This window comes from Vanacampus margaritifer, chromosome 4, assembly GCF_051991255.1.
Source record: "Vanacampus margaritifer isolate UIUO_Vmar chromosome 4, RoL_Vmar_1.0, whole genome shotgun sequence".
NCBI lineage: Eukaryota > Metazoa > Chordata > Actinopteri > Syngnathiformes > Syngnathidae > Vanacampus > Vanacampus margaritifer.
The window spans coordinates 18,088,216-18,105,105 of record NC_135435.1 but is presented as its reverse complement, the minus strand read 5'-3'; the positions used below and the strand labels follow the sequence as shown (position 1 = coordinate 18,105,105).

General features: G+C 39.5%; 1 protein-coding gene across 2 annotated transcripts in view; it reads left to right on the top strand.

Annotated features, from left to right (window-relative positions):
- Window positions 1-231: 231 nt before the first annotated feature.
- spon1a (spondin 1a) overlaps window positions 232-16,890 on the top strand; it is a 51,207-nt gene continuing 34,548 nt past the window's right edge. For both annotated transcript variants that reach the window (XM_077564758.1, XM_077564757.1), the window contains exons 1-4: window positions 232-831; window positions 1,959-2,065; window positions 8,541-8,674; window positions 16,558-16,631. In XM_077564758.1, the coding sequence (XP_077420884.1) occupies window positions 597-831; window positions 1,959-2,065; window positions 8,541-8,674; window positions 16,558-16,631 (550 nt within the window). In that variant the 5' untranslated portion in view covers window positions 232-596. The remainder of the gene's footprint in view (window positions 832-1,958; window positions 2,066-8,540; window positions 8,675-16,557; window positions 16,632-16,890) is intronic.

Here is a 16,890-nt window from a genome sequence, read left to right as displayed (position 1 = left end):
AGTCTGTGTTTTCAGATTTTGTAGTACACACACAAAAAACCTTCTCACTAAAACCTGTAGTACATTGATTGTGCCCACTTTCTGCACGTGTTCAGACAGTGACATGTAAACTTCCGGTTGGTGTTATTTGCTAGAATTAGCGACAACTACCACTTTTCTTTCTAACTTATGAATACTTTGTATGCGCGCTTGTGTGCGCGCGCCCGCACCTGCGTGTGTGGCCGCGGCAATCTGGCGCACACGCGCACCGAGTTCGGCATGTCAAACGCATTGCCTCCTTTGTGAGGATGTTTGCCTTTGCTGGTTGGTTGGTCAACAGGACGAGCTGTGCTCTTGGAGACAGCCACGCAACACTCATTGCACGCTCGGCCATTTCCACGGACCCCGAGCTTGCTATCTTTCCACTCTTTCGCCAGACGCCTCCAGTGTGCGCGTCTCCCTCGGAGAGTGCACATCGTCGCTCCCCACCCGGTCCTTGCCATCTCCCAGAATGGATCCAGCCTCCTAGCAGACGGCACTTTGCTCACATTTTGGAGTAAAAGTCGGAAGTTTGTTCCCCCCTCTCTGCTTCCCCGCAAGTTGTTTTAAGATTTAGGATGGCATCGCGCAGGCTGCACCCACGCGTCACGCTGCTGCTGCTGTTTCTGATCTCCACGGCGGCGTGCAACACGTTCATGTCCACCGAGGAGCCCTCCGACGCAGGCGCTAGGTCGGACGGCTACTGCAGCCGCATCCTGCGGGCTCAGAGCGCCCGAAGGGACGGCAACAACGAGTTCAGGCTTCGCGTGGAAGGAGACCCTGAGAACTACCAGCCAGGGAGCACCTACAGAGGTTAGCGTGCGTCCTGCACCTTTTTTAATGACGTTGCACTTCTGTATCATGTTAGATTATGTTGGAAGTGGTTTCAAATGAAATGTTATTTCATAGTCAGAGGCAATTAGATGTGTGTGTTTTTTTTAAAGAGCAAAATTAGTAGAAGAGGTTGTAAAGTAAAAGCACATGAGATAAAACTGGTCAAAACAACAGGGTTGATATTATTACAATATTCGAGCACAGCTCTATCAGCCAACTCTTGAACAGGCATTGACATTGTTATTGCTGTCACTTTACTATATATTAACACAAATGAATGCACACATTTGAGAATATCTGTATTCTTGTCTCTAATTTATTTAATTTGTTTTTAATGTGTTAGTCCTGCAATGGCAAAGAAGATGCTCAAAATTGGGACAATGGTAAATTAAACTACTTAAGTGTTTCAGTGCCTTGCTCAATGGCACTAACAAGTGCTTGCAAGCAAATGGATCCAGTTCCAAATAAAATCCATGTTTGTGATGTTGTATGCCAATATTTCCCCCATTGTTCACTAATATATATATATATATATATATATATATATATATATATATATATATATATATATATATATATATATATATATATCAGTGAAAGAAAATTAAGATATTTATGGCTTTCATTGGATTTTTGGGGGATTTTGTCATTGTGCATCTTGGGTGGTCCTCTGCCCCATATTGACAACTCACACCCCTATTTCTTTTTTTCTCCCCCAAATGGGTTTCAAATCTAAATGTGAAATATTAAATATATTGACTGTAGCTCAACAAAGCCGTAGAAGTTCCTCTATTTTAACGTAAATGTTACATTGTGTAGGGGGTTGAGCCCTGATGTTACCTTTGTTCCATTGTTATGTTGCTGTTAATATGATATTTTTCACATTATAAACTGACGTGTTCCATATAATTTTGGTGATTTAACGTCCAACTTGATAAACAATACTTCCTGTTAAACATCTTTTCACACATCTGTAAATCTGAAACATACTTGCATCCTCAAGGGAAAAAAAATAATAATATCTATATGTTATGTTTAGACGGTTGTGGCATCTGAATAAAAGTTGATCTTAATTCCTTGTGCTGCTTTGACTCCCTTCCATCCAGTGAGTCTGTTTGCGACCAACCCCTCCTACTTCAGAGGCTTCACCCTCATTGCATTGAAGGACGGCGCAGCAGGAGACAAGGAGGAGGACTACATTGGAAATTTCCAGGTAAGATAAAATAGTCAGAAACATTCACATTATTATTAGTCACGTCGACATTTCCAACTCCTCTAACAAGCTGAATTTTTCATGCCAACCTTTTCTTTTGATGTATTCTATGGCTCTGTGACCATAACGAACACATAGAGGCAGTTCCGTTTGTGGTTTACTGTACACTCAAAGGAACTGCTGGCGTTTAGAGGCTAATTAAGCATTTTATTGAGGCAAATCCTGCCTGAGGAAGAAGAGGGAAGGAAGAAAAGTGTTGAGCTGACAGAGACAGCGGGGTGTCGTTACACACACACCTGACAATAGCGACGGGTCCAAATAAGTCTTTGCAGTCTTTTTTTATTTTTTTCTGGAGAGCTCAGTATTGTTCATTCGGTAATTTTACCGATTTGACATGTCATCATCATTGCTCTCCTTTATTTTTTATTTATTTTTTTTTTTATATATATATTTTTTTGTACGTGTATGTGCGTGTGTGTGTGTATTCATTAGTTCACCTAAAACCTATTAAAAAATCCCATACCGTACACCTAAACCGAACACTTCCAGCCAGAGTCGTGAGGCCGTCAGGAGACCCGAGGAAGGACCAAAGAAGTCTTGGTCTTTGCAGTCCTAATGCGGTGCAAGTAGCAGATAGCAGGAGAATATTGGTTGATGGTGTGAGAAATAACGGTCACGCAATGTGCTTGAGTCACTTTTATCGTTCTCTGTCTTCATTATACATTTCAACACGGATATTTAAATTGATATAGATACACTAACAGTATGCTTCGTTAAGTATACACTTGATACTGTAGAACTGGAAGTGCTAAAGCCCCCATCATGCAATGTCTTTGTAATCTCAGTTAAAAACATAATTAGAGACAACCACATGTTTGTGCGCCTAGCATGATTTTTGTTGTTGTTGATTTATTGAAACTGCAACTCACTCTGCTGTGCACACTGACCACATATACCGGAGTTACACTGCTCTGCGGTGGCACTCGCTGTGAACTTAGCCTGTCAATTTTGAGGTCATAAAAAGTAGAATATTCTATTTTTGCCCTGCAGACTCCTCACAGACTCGTCGCAGGAATTCTTTCTATTCTCTTACATCCCGGCCTGGAGTTGCTTGATGTAAGAGGATGCTAAAACGTCATGCTGTAGAACGCTACTCAAAGAAACATACATTGCCCCAAAGGGGACAAAAGACATTGGGCTCGGCAAGCAATTTTGTGGACGGTGCATCTGCGCCTTGGCACAAATGCCGGCGGATCCCGATTTTCATATCACTGCAAGGCCAGCTGCACATATTTGCCAATCTGTCTTGTTTGCTTTTTATCTTGCAAACAGAAACGTTGTACACATACAGTGGTGCCTTGAGATATGAGTCACTTGAATTACGAGCAATTCAAGGTACGAGCCAACGATCAGCTGATTAATTTTTTGGGGGTTTGACTTTTGGGTAAAAATTCAAGCTACAAGCACTGTATAGGCGGTAAAGTCAACTCAGTTCACTTCACAACAAGTTGCCACGAATGTATTCAATGATTTCTAGAACCCACACATTTTAGTGTCAGTAGTACCGCATTTTAAACATTAAAAATAATATAGAATTCCTATATATGTGTAGACCAAGGTTATAGTTAACGGCACACAAACTATATGTATAAATAAAACCAAAATGAAATAAAAACCGTGTGTGTTATTAAAAGAAAAAGTATAACTAACAGAAACTACATTTTATGTTTATAAAACTAACTCAAACGAAAGATAATTATAGCCGAAATGTCCTTTGTCTTAATCCTTGCCAATAAATATCACACATGAGCTTTTAAATGTATTAATTTATTGCAAAGTCATCAGAAGTACGAACGTCGAACAATCTAGCGCTCGTCAAATACTCCATACATACACGTATATAAAGCTAATACCAATAATAACGAAACTAAAATGAAGCATTTGGAAAAAAATAAGAATACAAACGAACAAACTTGCACTAAAAACTAATTACAACCATCCAGCCATTTTCCGAACCGCTTATCCCAAACTATTCTAACCCTTGTGCAGACTGGTAATAGGGCTAGGGGGCCTAAATTGTCCGAATTGCTCCAGGCGTTGGCAACCCACGCTGCACCACTGCAGAATCTTCACTGCTATCTTATCCCTGATGTCATGTGAAAATAACCTGCTGTCAAGAAGTACAGTACAGTGTATTCTTCTATTGTCACCATCTCACTTAATCTTTTGCTTTTTATGCCTTTTGTGAACCCCACACACATCTTGGCCAACTACACACATTTAATTCCTCCATTCTTCTTTTCCTACATGGGTGGGCAGGCATCCAGGCTAGGAGAAAAAGCGGAAAGCTTCAACACAAGATGTTATTTGACGCGCAGCTCATTGGAAATCTCAGTGTGCCTCGTCGCGTCATCCTCTCAGGACGGCTCCTGACTTCGTGAGAAACACTTTTATCCAACACTCAGCTGCCACCGCGTGTGCATGTTAGAGTGGCTAAACTGGTGGGCGGTATCTCATGGGACAATACATTTCGGGAAATACTGTGGTGGGGGGTGAGGGTCAGGCGGGGTTCAAGACAGAGTCAAATCAGAGGTTGGCAACATACCTCATGAGGCTTTAGCGCAGCATGGAAGGGATGATGTGACATTGAAATAATAGAACGTGTTTAAAGCCAAACTTCTACCACATGCTGTGATAATTTTTCCCGATTGAATCGTTCCAGTCTGTTTTTGCAGCATCCGACAGGAATGAGTATGTAAACAAAAAAGGTCGAATATAAACCCCACTTAGCAATTGGTTGCTTTTTTTTTTTTTTTTTTTTTAGTGTAGACTTTGCTTAATTAATACCCATGAGGCTTCACCGATTTTTAACATGTGCTGACATCCAGTCAGGTCACTCGAGGATTCCTGTAAGAAACCACGGATATATCGAGTGGGTGTAATCTGACAGGCAACCCACGCATGTGCGCACACACAGACACACACAAATGCACTATCACATATTACTGATAAAGTGGAGGCTGTTGAAAATGTCTTCACTTTCTCTAAATACTCTACAAACTCCCATGTTCTTTAAGGATGTCCACAGTGCACACATTATCATCACCCCCCCACAAACTACCACAACTTAGTGTTGTTTTCAGTTGTTCCACCCATGATCACTATCAGAATCGGATTTATTGGCCAAATATGTAAAAACACACAAGGAATTTGTCTTCACAGACGCAACCCATCCGAGAAGCATGAAAAGTAATAATGACCAACAGAGGATGCCAGAACGGGAAGCCTGGCGGTTCGCTAATTAGCACCCAGAGATTCTAAGATTAAAAAAAAAAAAGTACGCTTGAGGAAGGAGGGAGGGAAAAAAACAATCACCTAATGATCATCTAATAAACAGTCTGCATGCAATTACACTCACCAATGGCCTGTTTTATTAAGATGCAAAATAACATGCATTTAAGCATTATGGGGAGACCAGGGCTAGTTGTATCACTTTTTTTTTTAAAAAAAACTTTTAGATATTTCTCGTTACGTTCCTGTCACGGAGCGTCGTGGTGTCTGTCGGCGTGTGAGATAGAAGACCCAAAATGCAGGGAGGCAGGAGAACCACAGCAGGAGTGCGGGCGAGACTGCCGTGCTTTATTTTACAGAAAGCACTAACCGAGGAACTGGTTAGCATAAAATAAACAAGGAACTGAAAAGATACAAAACCAATGTGACAGACAAGACTCCAGGTGACCGTGACAAGCGGCAATGATCCCACATGGACTGATCACCACCCGGGAACTACACCCACACTAATTGGGTAACTAGCCACACCTGGGGCCAGGCACAAGTGGCTGAAGGCCCGGATTGGTCAACCCGCGGAAGGGCAGGAACCAACTCAGGACCAATCGGGACCCTCAACCAAAGCCAGATCTTCCCAGACATGACAACATCATATATAATCAAAATGTATACCAGATAAAAGACCAAAGTCTTTGGTATATTTTTTTGTATTCATGTCATTTTCATACCTTGTTTCAGTATAGAGTTATAAGCCATCAAAAAGAGGGAGTGAACATGTGACATGTTGCCACACCAATGGGTAAGTTGTCACACCATACGGGGTAAGATGGCACACTGGATTTTGCAAGTAATAAAACAAGGACAAAAATATCCTTATTCTCTTGCTTTTTGTTGTTTGTTTGTACAGCCAGAGAAACTGTTCATCATTGATCTTGAAAATTTACCATAAAGTCATTGAGCAATCTTTAACATGAAATATTATGAAGTCCTTAGAAAATGCCGGCATGCAAGTCATAGCTCTCAGCCTCAAGTGCCTGTTTTGCTTCCCTTAATCAGGACATTTTAGATTAAATTGAATTCAAAAAATAAATAAATAAAGCATTTTGATTCATGGATGGATGGATGGTTCATCATGAAACTTAAACCAGTCCTGACATGTGCATACTGTAGTTCCAACAACTGGAAAATCAATTTTTAAACAATGAGACAAAACCTGGCAAACTATTTTCCTCACTCTTCAGACTCATCATCTGAGGAACAATTCTGGCATACGTCAACAGAGTTGCCACAGGTACATTTTAATTGACCCATTCTTTGCATATGTGACAACAAACCCCAAAATGACTGAGACAAGTTGCCCCAAACTACCATGTTGGCTAATTATTGCTCTGGTTTAAAGTTAGCTTAAAACAGAGCAGTGACTGATGCTTAAATTGCTCCTCTAATGAGTCCACATGATTTGCTGCTAGAATGTACGACACCTGTTTCAAAATATATGAAGTTGAAAAAATTTACTTTGGGTTGTGCAAAACAGATAACTGGCACTTATTTCCGCTCACAACGTTCTATTCTCTTCTTAGATAGTACACAATCCCTGACCATTTATACGAAGAAAACTAGTATTCCACTTTTTCGTTGTGCCTTCTGGTAGTGAAGAAAATTGTAATGTGACAACTTACCCGTGATGCAACTAGCCCCGGTCTCCCCTACATCTGGTGGTTTTCACAATGGAACATTTGAAAGAGCATCATAAGCACAAAATCAAGTTTGAAGTGATGGAATTGAAAGTGTTGCTTGAAGTGATGGAATTAGAAGTGTTAGTGGAAGACAAACAACATAAAAATAAATCTATTACTCCAATAATTTTGCGGAAGTGAAAAATAAAGGTGTTGTTTATTTTATTTTATTGAACTCTCACAGCACTTGCATGTAGAGTTGAAATAAGTTCAGTCATAGGTGATATGGCATGACTCCTTCTTGTGATTGTATCAATCAGTAGCTCAAGTGGTCTCTTAAAAAAAAAATTTCTGGCATTGCACACAGTTGGTCTCAAATTTAGTAAATCACATTATGTGTGCTAAATTCATCTCTTTGCATAAACGCCTTTGAGAATGCGCAAAAAGAACTGTGTGGCCATTTGTAGGACACAATCCTGAGTACACTTTCGTAAATCAGGCCTTAAGTGAGGGAAGACATAATGTCCTCCATTCCAAATGTGTGTGGTTTCGGGAACATGTTCTTCCAAGTCTACTATGTCCGCATACAGAGACACACACTCAGACAAAATACACAAAGTCCAACAGACTTTTCACATTCTAAAAATGCATTCACCAGTGTGTTTTGAAGAGTATGTCCTCACATTGATATAAGTCCACTACACGTACTCACACCTATGCGCACATGCACACTCACACAAACACGCACACACACATTAAACCTTGCAGCATCCATTTTCCAGGGGGAATCATTCATAACATGAACTGACAAAGAAAATTCCCTGCTGACAGCTTCATGGCGGCAGGAAGTTCTTGCTTTTAGAGCCCTGATGTTGCTTGCCTCTTCGAAAATATATATTTTTTATCCTGTAGTCAGTATTGACTTTCACACATTTTTAATATTCTATACTGATATTGTTTGTGATGTGAATTTTACTTTATTTCACCAGTAAAATGCATTTAGGCTCTGGAGATAATTTCCTCGGAGTCCAGCAAACTAGAAAGTGTCAGTACAAATGTGAAGACTCACATTTGTGTATCCTTATTATCCCCACACACCCGATTGTTGATGATGATTTTTTTTTTTATGATTTTTTCAGCTTTACCTTACGGTTGACATTTGAAGAGCATGAAAATGGAACGACTGCAATATTTTTCATCCATTGACCATTTTAATTATTAAAATTTAATAATAACATTTGTGGCATGAATAATCATTTAGAAGACTGATGGGCAATTGAACTCACCTCAAGTGTGATTACGTGCATACATCTTTTGTACATGTCACACCTCCCAAGGGAAAAAAAGCTTCTATTTCAAGATGATTCAATAAATATCGAATATAGACAGGTCACCTTTATGTCATGCAGTTAAAGGGCTCCAATGGCAAGAAATGTCGATGCAACTATACTAAATGTGACAAGTCGAAGTATTATTTTCATCTAATAAAAATGTGTTGTTTTTTTTTACAGATAATTGATGAGGAGGAGACACAGTTTATGATCAACTGCCCACCTGCAGTGACCGAAGGGACACCTCGCCGACGCACCAGCATTCAGGTGTTCTGGACCGCGCCCCCTAGTGGCTCTGGATGTGTATTTCTCAAGTATGTATGTCGAGTATCAGCTCAACTTTATTCTATAGAGCACTTTCAAAAATAACTAAAGCTGTAACAAAGTGTCGCACATAAAATTGAGCATAAAACATAATAAATGACATATTCTTTCCTCATTAAAGTATACAAGTGGAGTGTCTTTCACATTTGCATTTGACATACAGAAGAGTTGATAGTTACGGGCTCATCCCAAATGCCTTGTTGGGCAAACATAGAGGACATTGTCCTTTTTTTGAGGTTGTTTGGTTTATACACTTCCCAGGTGAATACTGCTGCAATTTTTGGTTACTTAAGAATTGTGTGTCATTTTGTGTATTTGCGGTGCCCTTTCAATCCATTGTAATATTGTGGAGTGCTTGATGGCTCCGTCTTATAAGTGTTTTTACCTTTTATCTTCTCAAGAGGATGTTAAGTTTATATTCCTGAAAGTAGGTGCAAGATCATGGTCAATACCCTCTTCAAGATGAAAGGAAAGTGGTAATGTTTTGATTGCAAAATCCCATGTGATATTTTTATGACATTCTAAGAGGTACTGTAACGTTTTTTTTTTTATGTTACAAATCCGGACACAAATATTTTACTATGTAATTGTTTCCTTTAGTGTCCTGCCCATCATAATTCAACAGCTTGCTTACTCCCTTCCCCATCATTTTTTTTTGGGGGGGGGGGGTCGATATTCCCCAGAATAAAAAAAAAAATTAAGAAAAAAAACGAAAACAAAATTTCTGTCCCATCTGTTCATTTTTAACATTACCCCACAATTTCCCTTACTTTTCTGTTGGTCAACATTTTGCTGCATTGACGTTTTTCTTTTAACTATTTAATTCAAATCTGCATAAAAAATAGAGTAGCCTACAGTATGATACAGTTAATGTAAAAAAATAATAAGAAGAAGAACATCAACAAATAAAGATGAAATCTCACCAGCAAAACTGAGTTAGACATATTCATTACAACAAAGGTTGCTTACGCATGTTCAACGTGGAGGAGTAGCACTTCAAACTCTTCTGCAGTGACCACTGCTATTAGCACATATTAAGTCTTGATAATAATCCTGTATCATTACATCGTCCCCCCCCACAATTGAAGCAGAGTGAAAAGCATTTTCTTTCCCACTTGACCTTTCAAGCTATTCATTTACCTGCATTGGTTTTTGCAGTTGATTGACAACAATAAATGTCTTCATTGTGTGTCTTCCGGGCCCACTCAGAAACAATGTTATGCATGTTCAGATGAAGACAGATCATGGCAGATATCCTTTTATTAATCCACGAGCATAGGGAAGTATTGAGGGGTCGTTTGCTAAAAGATACATCAGAGCTGAAAAACAATCAATTGCATAATTGTTATTTGACCTTTTTTCACCGCATTGTTTTCATTACCGCTGTTTATTTGTTGAAGAGCGGTAGGGATGATAAAAGGCCCATCTTATCACAACAATGATGTTGAATAGGAAATGATCTTGCATAAGATGCTAATGGCTAATTCAACACATCTCATAACTGGTCATATGTAGTCAATTTTTTATTTTTATTTTTTCATCTTTGCTTGTCAGAGTTCTCTCCCAGGACTTTAAGTGTGCAGCCTGGATGGATACACTCAAAAGAAGAAAAAATAGCAATACCCTGACATTGTGGGAGGAAAGAAGAAGAGCGTGAAAAGCTTAGCGTTCAAAAGAGATACCTCTGGAAATCCTGATTACAGGCTGGCACTGGGTATTTATCTCGGCTTCTTCTCTTACCTGCAGATGTCAAAATGAAGGTTGTTGTGTGCCTCTGGGCAGCAGCACAACAAAAGTTTTAATAAAGTCGTATTGATCGACGAGGTCCGACACATTTAACGTCCTTTCAAGCCTTTTTTTTTTTTTTAATAGGAGAGCTATTCATAGAGACAGACGGATGCAGTCAACAAATATACACAGGTGGTCACACCTCAACCAATGTTGAAACACTGTGGTCCGTAAAAGTTTTTATCTGTGAATACACAAATCAACCAACATTGGCGAAAATAATGCAACTCATCACAAATATCGTAGGGTAACTTTGGTTAGCCTAACACACGTCCAATACTTGTTTTTCTTTCAATGTTGTTTCCTGAGCGGAGCTACACATCTGTCAGTCTAAATGTAAGATGTCATTATAAAAAACAACATATGTCCTTGAAATTAAAAGCATGTCTGTTAAAAGCTCCCGTGACTCACATGTGGCCCCTCCCGAATGGTTTACTGCAGCATAATTGGTGGGCAGTTGCTGTCTTTCAGATGGAAAGATTGAGCGTGGTGGTTAGGTTGGGCTTAAGGTTGGATCATGATGACAGAGTTGGACTACGATGCTTATTCTTGTCCTAAGTCTTGAGCAATAATGTTTTTAAACCATTCAGCATCCAGTTATAGCGCCATGCGTCAATGTCAAATCTGGTGATGCAACGTACTATTTGCAGTTTGCAAAAGGACAGTAGATTAGTTTGAAACTGTCAACATGAATTTATTGATCACTGAACACTGCCTTAGTAGCAGGATACTGTTGGTTAAAAATGCGTGTCTGGTCGGTGCTGGATTTAATTTTCCTTTCTTTTCTTTGGTCCTTCCTCGGGTCTCCTGATGGCCTCACGACTCTGGCTGGTTTAGATGAACGGTATGGGATTTTTTAATAGGTTTTAGGTGAACTAATGAATACACACTCACATGCACGCGCGCACACACACACACACACACACACGGACATGAACATACTCACCCACATACAAAAAAAAAAAAAAAAAAAATATTATATATAAAAAAAAATTATATATATATAAAAAAAAAGAGAGAGCAATGATGATGACACGTCAAATCAGTAAAATTACCGAATAAACAATACTGAGCTCTCCAGAAAAAAAATCTAAAATAAAAATGCGTAGCTGTCATCAACAGCCAACAAAGAGTTTGTTTCATATTCAACACATTCCATTAAAAACAAACATCCCTGTGGAGTGTTTTGACCATTTGAAACAGCTGTTAATTTTCAGTGTGGTAGCCCTCCAGATTGGTCTCTAGACTATTTTTAGGAAACACAGTTTTATTATTTGATTTCATCTTGGAATCTCAGGACTTGAGATTTATTCTCAACCAAAACTGCTGGGACTTAACTTGAGCTCATTTTCTGTATTGTTGGTTGAAAACATTATTATTTTATCTACCGCTGAGGATGTTGAGGACTTATGCTTACGTATTGCGCAATGTGGACTAAAGACTCGTCTGGCCGATTGTAAATTAGTGGGAATCAGTTCCAGCTAGTCAATTTATGCTATGGGGAGCCGCTTTGATTGGCCGGGAGTCGGCTGCATTCCACCCCACAACAGCGCAAACACACTCTTCTATGTACGCTAGTCTGGCAAAATATCAAAAGAAAGCAAACTCCATCCATGCGCTTTGCACTAGACTTGTGCTCGGTACGAAAATAGGGCCTTCAGTGTTACTCTTTCAGACATGTGCTGCTTAATTTGTGGGCTATAACACAGTGACATGATGCTATTCTGACACCATCTATGGCTTTTTGCATTTTTGAAGCAATGTTGTTGTAAATTAACATTTATTTCCCTGTGTTATGCAATTTGTTTTGTCTGTAAACTTTAACCGGGGATGACATTAAATGTCTTGAAGCTTTTTTTTTTTTCACATTATTCACAATCTCCTGCTTGGTTTGAAGTAATTTAAGCTGCCACAACACAGCACTGATATCTCGTCTCATATCGCGAAAAACCCAAGTCGTGTCACTTGTATATCTCAAGGCACCACTGGATAAGATGAATAACATAAATGACATTCTGTTCACTGTTCGCAGCAAAGCCAACACTTCAATTTTATGTGTCTATGTAGTGGACTGTGAATAATTGCATTCTATGCATTTCACCAGGAGCCACCTCTTCGTAAAACTGAATGTGACCTGTAAACGCCTAAAGTGAAACTACTTTGCCACAGCGGAACCTGCAGGCTTTATTCATCGCGGTCCTTAAAGCCTGAATAAGTCATATGCGAGTACAGCAGTCACTTGTGAAGTTTCCGCCATCAATTTTCTCTCCATTTGTAGGTGGGAGGCAATTTATTCCTCATCTCCGTCTGCTGTGAGATATGCGGGGTCGTGTGTTGCACTCTGATGGGCGGTCTTAGTGAGACAGCAAATCAGTGAACATCCCACCACATGCAGGTGTCAAACTCAAAGCGGCCCCATTATCGCATCCCTTTTGTGCACTGTTTGCAACACATTTTCTCAAAGGTGCTGTTTTGTTCTTTAATCTACAGGTGAAGCGAAAATAAATAAATTAATTCTCTTAATCTCTGGTAGGGTAAAATGAGAATTGAATTTTCTTCTTCACATCTCTTTAGCTTGTAAAAAGGAAGGAGTTTTTGAAAGAAAATGATAATTTTAACTCTCTCTCTCTGGACACACACACACATATGCACTCTTTCAAATCAATGCACTTTAGGCATGATTGTGATCGGTCGCGGTGTGGACCTAGCAAAGTGAGATAGAATTTAAATTGGATGTTAAGTAAGCATTACTCCACTTGATTGTCTGGCCAGCCCAGTAAAGTGGACGAGGGTGAAGCAGTGTGTGCGACTCTCCATGAGATATATGAAATTGAGGTGAGATTAAAGTGGGAACAATTAGAAGTGAGGGAGTGGGGGGGGGGGCATCATTTAAAGGGTATCTTTTTTTCTCTTTTCCACAGAAACAACATGTTGCCACATAAAAATGAGCAGAGTTGGGCACTTCCGTTATTAGCTTCCGCATTTTCGGAGCATGCTTAATGACGTGAAGCCTCGCAAAAATACACGGAATAAAAAGGACCGTCATTACTCCCCCCAATTGACGGACGTAAACCCGGTTAGTCGGTGCTCAGTCCGTGTTTTTTTTTTTTTTTTACTTTGCGTCATTGTGCACTCACCGAAAAGTGTGCATCGTCATTGAACGCAGTTGGCGATTGACAGAAGTGCCCAAATCTGCAAATTAGACACATTATTAGGTACACTTGCAAATTCTAATGTGATTTAAAAATAAATAAAAAAGGATGCTTCCATTACATACATTTTGCTGTCATTTAACCTATGTTAGAGTGGCTCGGTACAAAAGTAATGCTATTTCAGTTGTGTTGTCATTGGTCAGATTTTCACTCACTGGTGATGTGTGGTCATTGGCTAAGATGTTGTTAGTTCTTGTAGCAGCAGCAGCAGCAGTTGTGATGTCACTCTTTGCAGGTTAATCATTGCACACAGTTGCAAGAATGACCATCTGGCATTTGGCAAGTAAATATAATTTGTTCGGTTTTGAATAAAAACAGCGAAACAAGATGATTTGACTAACAATCACATTCTGAAAGTAGCCTATAGAATAACGAAGATTGGAAGTGAAATTTTAGCCCTTGGCAAAAAAAAAAAAGAAAGGAAAAAAAAAGGTCATAATTAGTCTTTAATTTGAAAACAAAACAAAGTTTACTGAAAAGTAGGTCTATTAAAATGTGTCATTCGTATTTTGTAAATTATTTGTAACATTGATACATTTGTATAATTAATATTTCTTTAATTACTCTTATTTCAACAGCAATTAGAAATACAGTATTTAATGTATTATATAGGCTACTTTTTGCACACTGCATTAAACCTAACAAACTATGTATTGCAGCGGTGTCAGACTCATTTTAATTCAGGGCCCACTCACCCAAATATGATCTAAAGTGTAAATAAATATTACGATTTATTATTATCTTATTCTAGAGCAAGTAGAGTGCAAATTTTTTTTGCGCCAAATTTCAGAATGTGTGCCCACTCGTAGACAAAATTTGCAAAAACAGGCCGACCGTATATATGCAAGCTCTTATGTAGTGTATATGGGAATGAGAGCACCGGTGAAAGGTGGCAATGCCGCAAAGAATTGATGAAAATGAATGTGCAATATAGTATGTAAGCCCTTTGTCTGTAAGGGAAGGAAGTTATGACTTCCCAGTCTATTGAAGCCAAATCCAATATCATCTTGTCTTAATGGAGGAATATATAACACGTGGCAGTGCTTCAAAGTCAATATTAACAAGGTCCACCAATACTGCTTTGCTCATCTTTTTGATGTGGAAAACTGGAATCCAACCAAAACGATGAGGCTCTCACTTTACAATTGTAAATCTCTCAAACAATTGATCAAGAGAGGAACGCTATATCTGTCAATATACAATTCACTTTGTGCATCTCATTTTATGCAGCGTGTTTATCCGTTCTCTCCGGGAATGTGAGTTGTGTTCAGCTAAACTTAGTTTGATACTCCACAATAATTGGTATGCGACCAGTCCAGCTGGACCATCCAGGCCCTCCATTCCCATTCACACACCACATTGTTTGGGGTTCATCGCCATGGGAACATCTCGGCAGCCATCACCGTCTGAAGGGCTTGTGTTAGAATGTCAGATGGCGGGGGCCTTGTGTTCTACCCTCAGCTGTTTGGTGTCTGAATAGGTTTGTTTGGGAGCGATTTACATGTCAAGACCCTACCAGTTAGACGAACAAGTCTCTTTGACAGCTCAATTTGCACAAGGTCTCGACTTCCATCTCACAGCGTATTACTTTTGCGTCGGGTACGCACTGCGGTGGGCTTGAGTGTCGGAGCAAATATGAGCAAACGCTTGATTTACTGACGTATGGTTGAACCTCAAAACCTCAAAGTTCGTCAGGTGAAGTACGTCAAACTCAAAGTTGAATAAGCTAAAAAACTAGAACCTTGTTCATCTTTGCTTCCCACCCGCCATTTTGTATCCCACCAGGGTATACGTTGCTGCAGAGATGATTTTGTGCGCAGAACAGGTCACAGTTTTATTTGGGTCAAGTTCAAATTGTGTGCAGTTCTAACAGTACTGATTCAATGTCGTTCTGGACACAGCTAAGTTTGAGCTGACCTAAAAATTATTGTTTTGGTGACAAGCATCTATGTATACAGTATACGATACACAGTATACATGACTGAAAATAAACAATTGGAGAATGCGTGATGTTTGGTTATGTTATTTGGTTATGAAATTGTCTCTATCACCATCATTTTGTTTTACGTGTTTACGCTTTCACAAGTTATCAGTGACGACACATAAAACAGATAAGTGACGACTATAACAGGACAACAGCAAAAATCCGTACTTAAAATTGCTAAAATGTTACTTAAAAAAAATACTGTGCATTAATTAGAAGCTTTATGGTGGCAAAAATTGGGTCTTTTTAAGGGGTTATTTCTTCATCCTTTATTTCAGGAAATTTTTGAAATCCTAACTAATGAAAAGTTGGACAGTCCCCAAGAAGGGTTTGTGTTTTAGAGTGGTAATTCTCATAACATACATTATATTTTGGGGTATTTTTTAATGACTTAAAAATATATATTTATGGAAAGTTTGGTGCACATTTTACTGCGTTTTACTATGCACATCTTGTAAATCCCTGCATTTGCCTCACCTAACGTTTCCCTCAAAGTTCATCCAAATATACAGTATTTATAATTCCTAATATTTCCCAATGTGTTCCAATAATACTCACAAAGGGGTCCTATATTCATAGACAGGCACACGTTTCACTCATTTAAAAAGTGGCACATCTTCATTTTTCGTGTCCAGGCAAGTCTAGTTTACCGCGTCTGGCGTACCAAGGGTGTTTTCTATTACACCCCCACGGCACACCTGACAATTTGGCGTAAACACCCATTTCAACTGCGCCCATCCACGAAAATGATAGAAATGAAAGAAAATTCCACCCATGCAAGCATTTAGACTGCACTTTGCGTTGGGCACGAAAATAGGGTCCCGGGTGTTTAACTGTCCTCGGGGAAGCTTCTGACAATCTTCTCACTGCCATCTCATCTCTTGTGCAGGGCAAGCATTGTGCAGAAGAGGATCATCTATTTCCAAGATGAAGGCTCACTCACTAAGAAGATGTGCGAGAAAGGTAGGATTCCCCGCCAGTTGCTGGATGCTTCAGCCTGCCAGCGGGATTTCACTTTGGCTCCACATTGCACTCTGCTTGCTTCATTCTTGGTTTTGATGATGTTCCACTCAGCCGCCGGGCTTTGGCGTGAATGACTGTAATTGGGATTGACCCCCGGGATATGTGTGACATTGGATGCTACCCTGACAAAATCAACTATGCTCCTTTCCTCATGCCCAACTTTCCCCTTCCTGGCTTCCCACGTAGTGAAATGACCAAT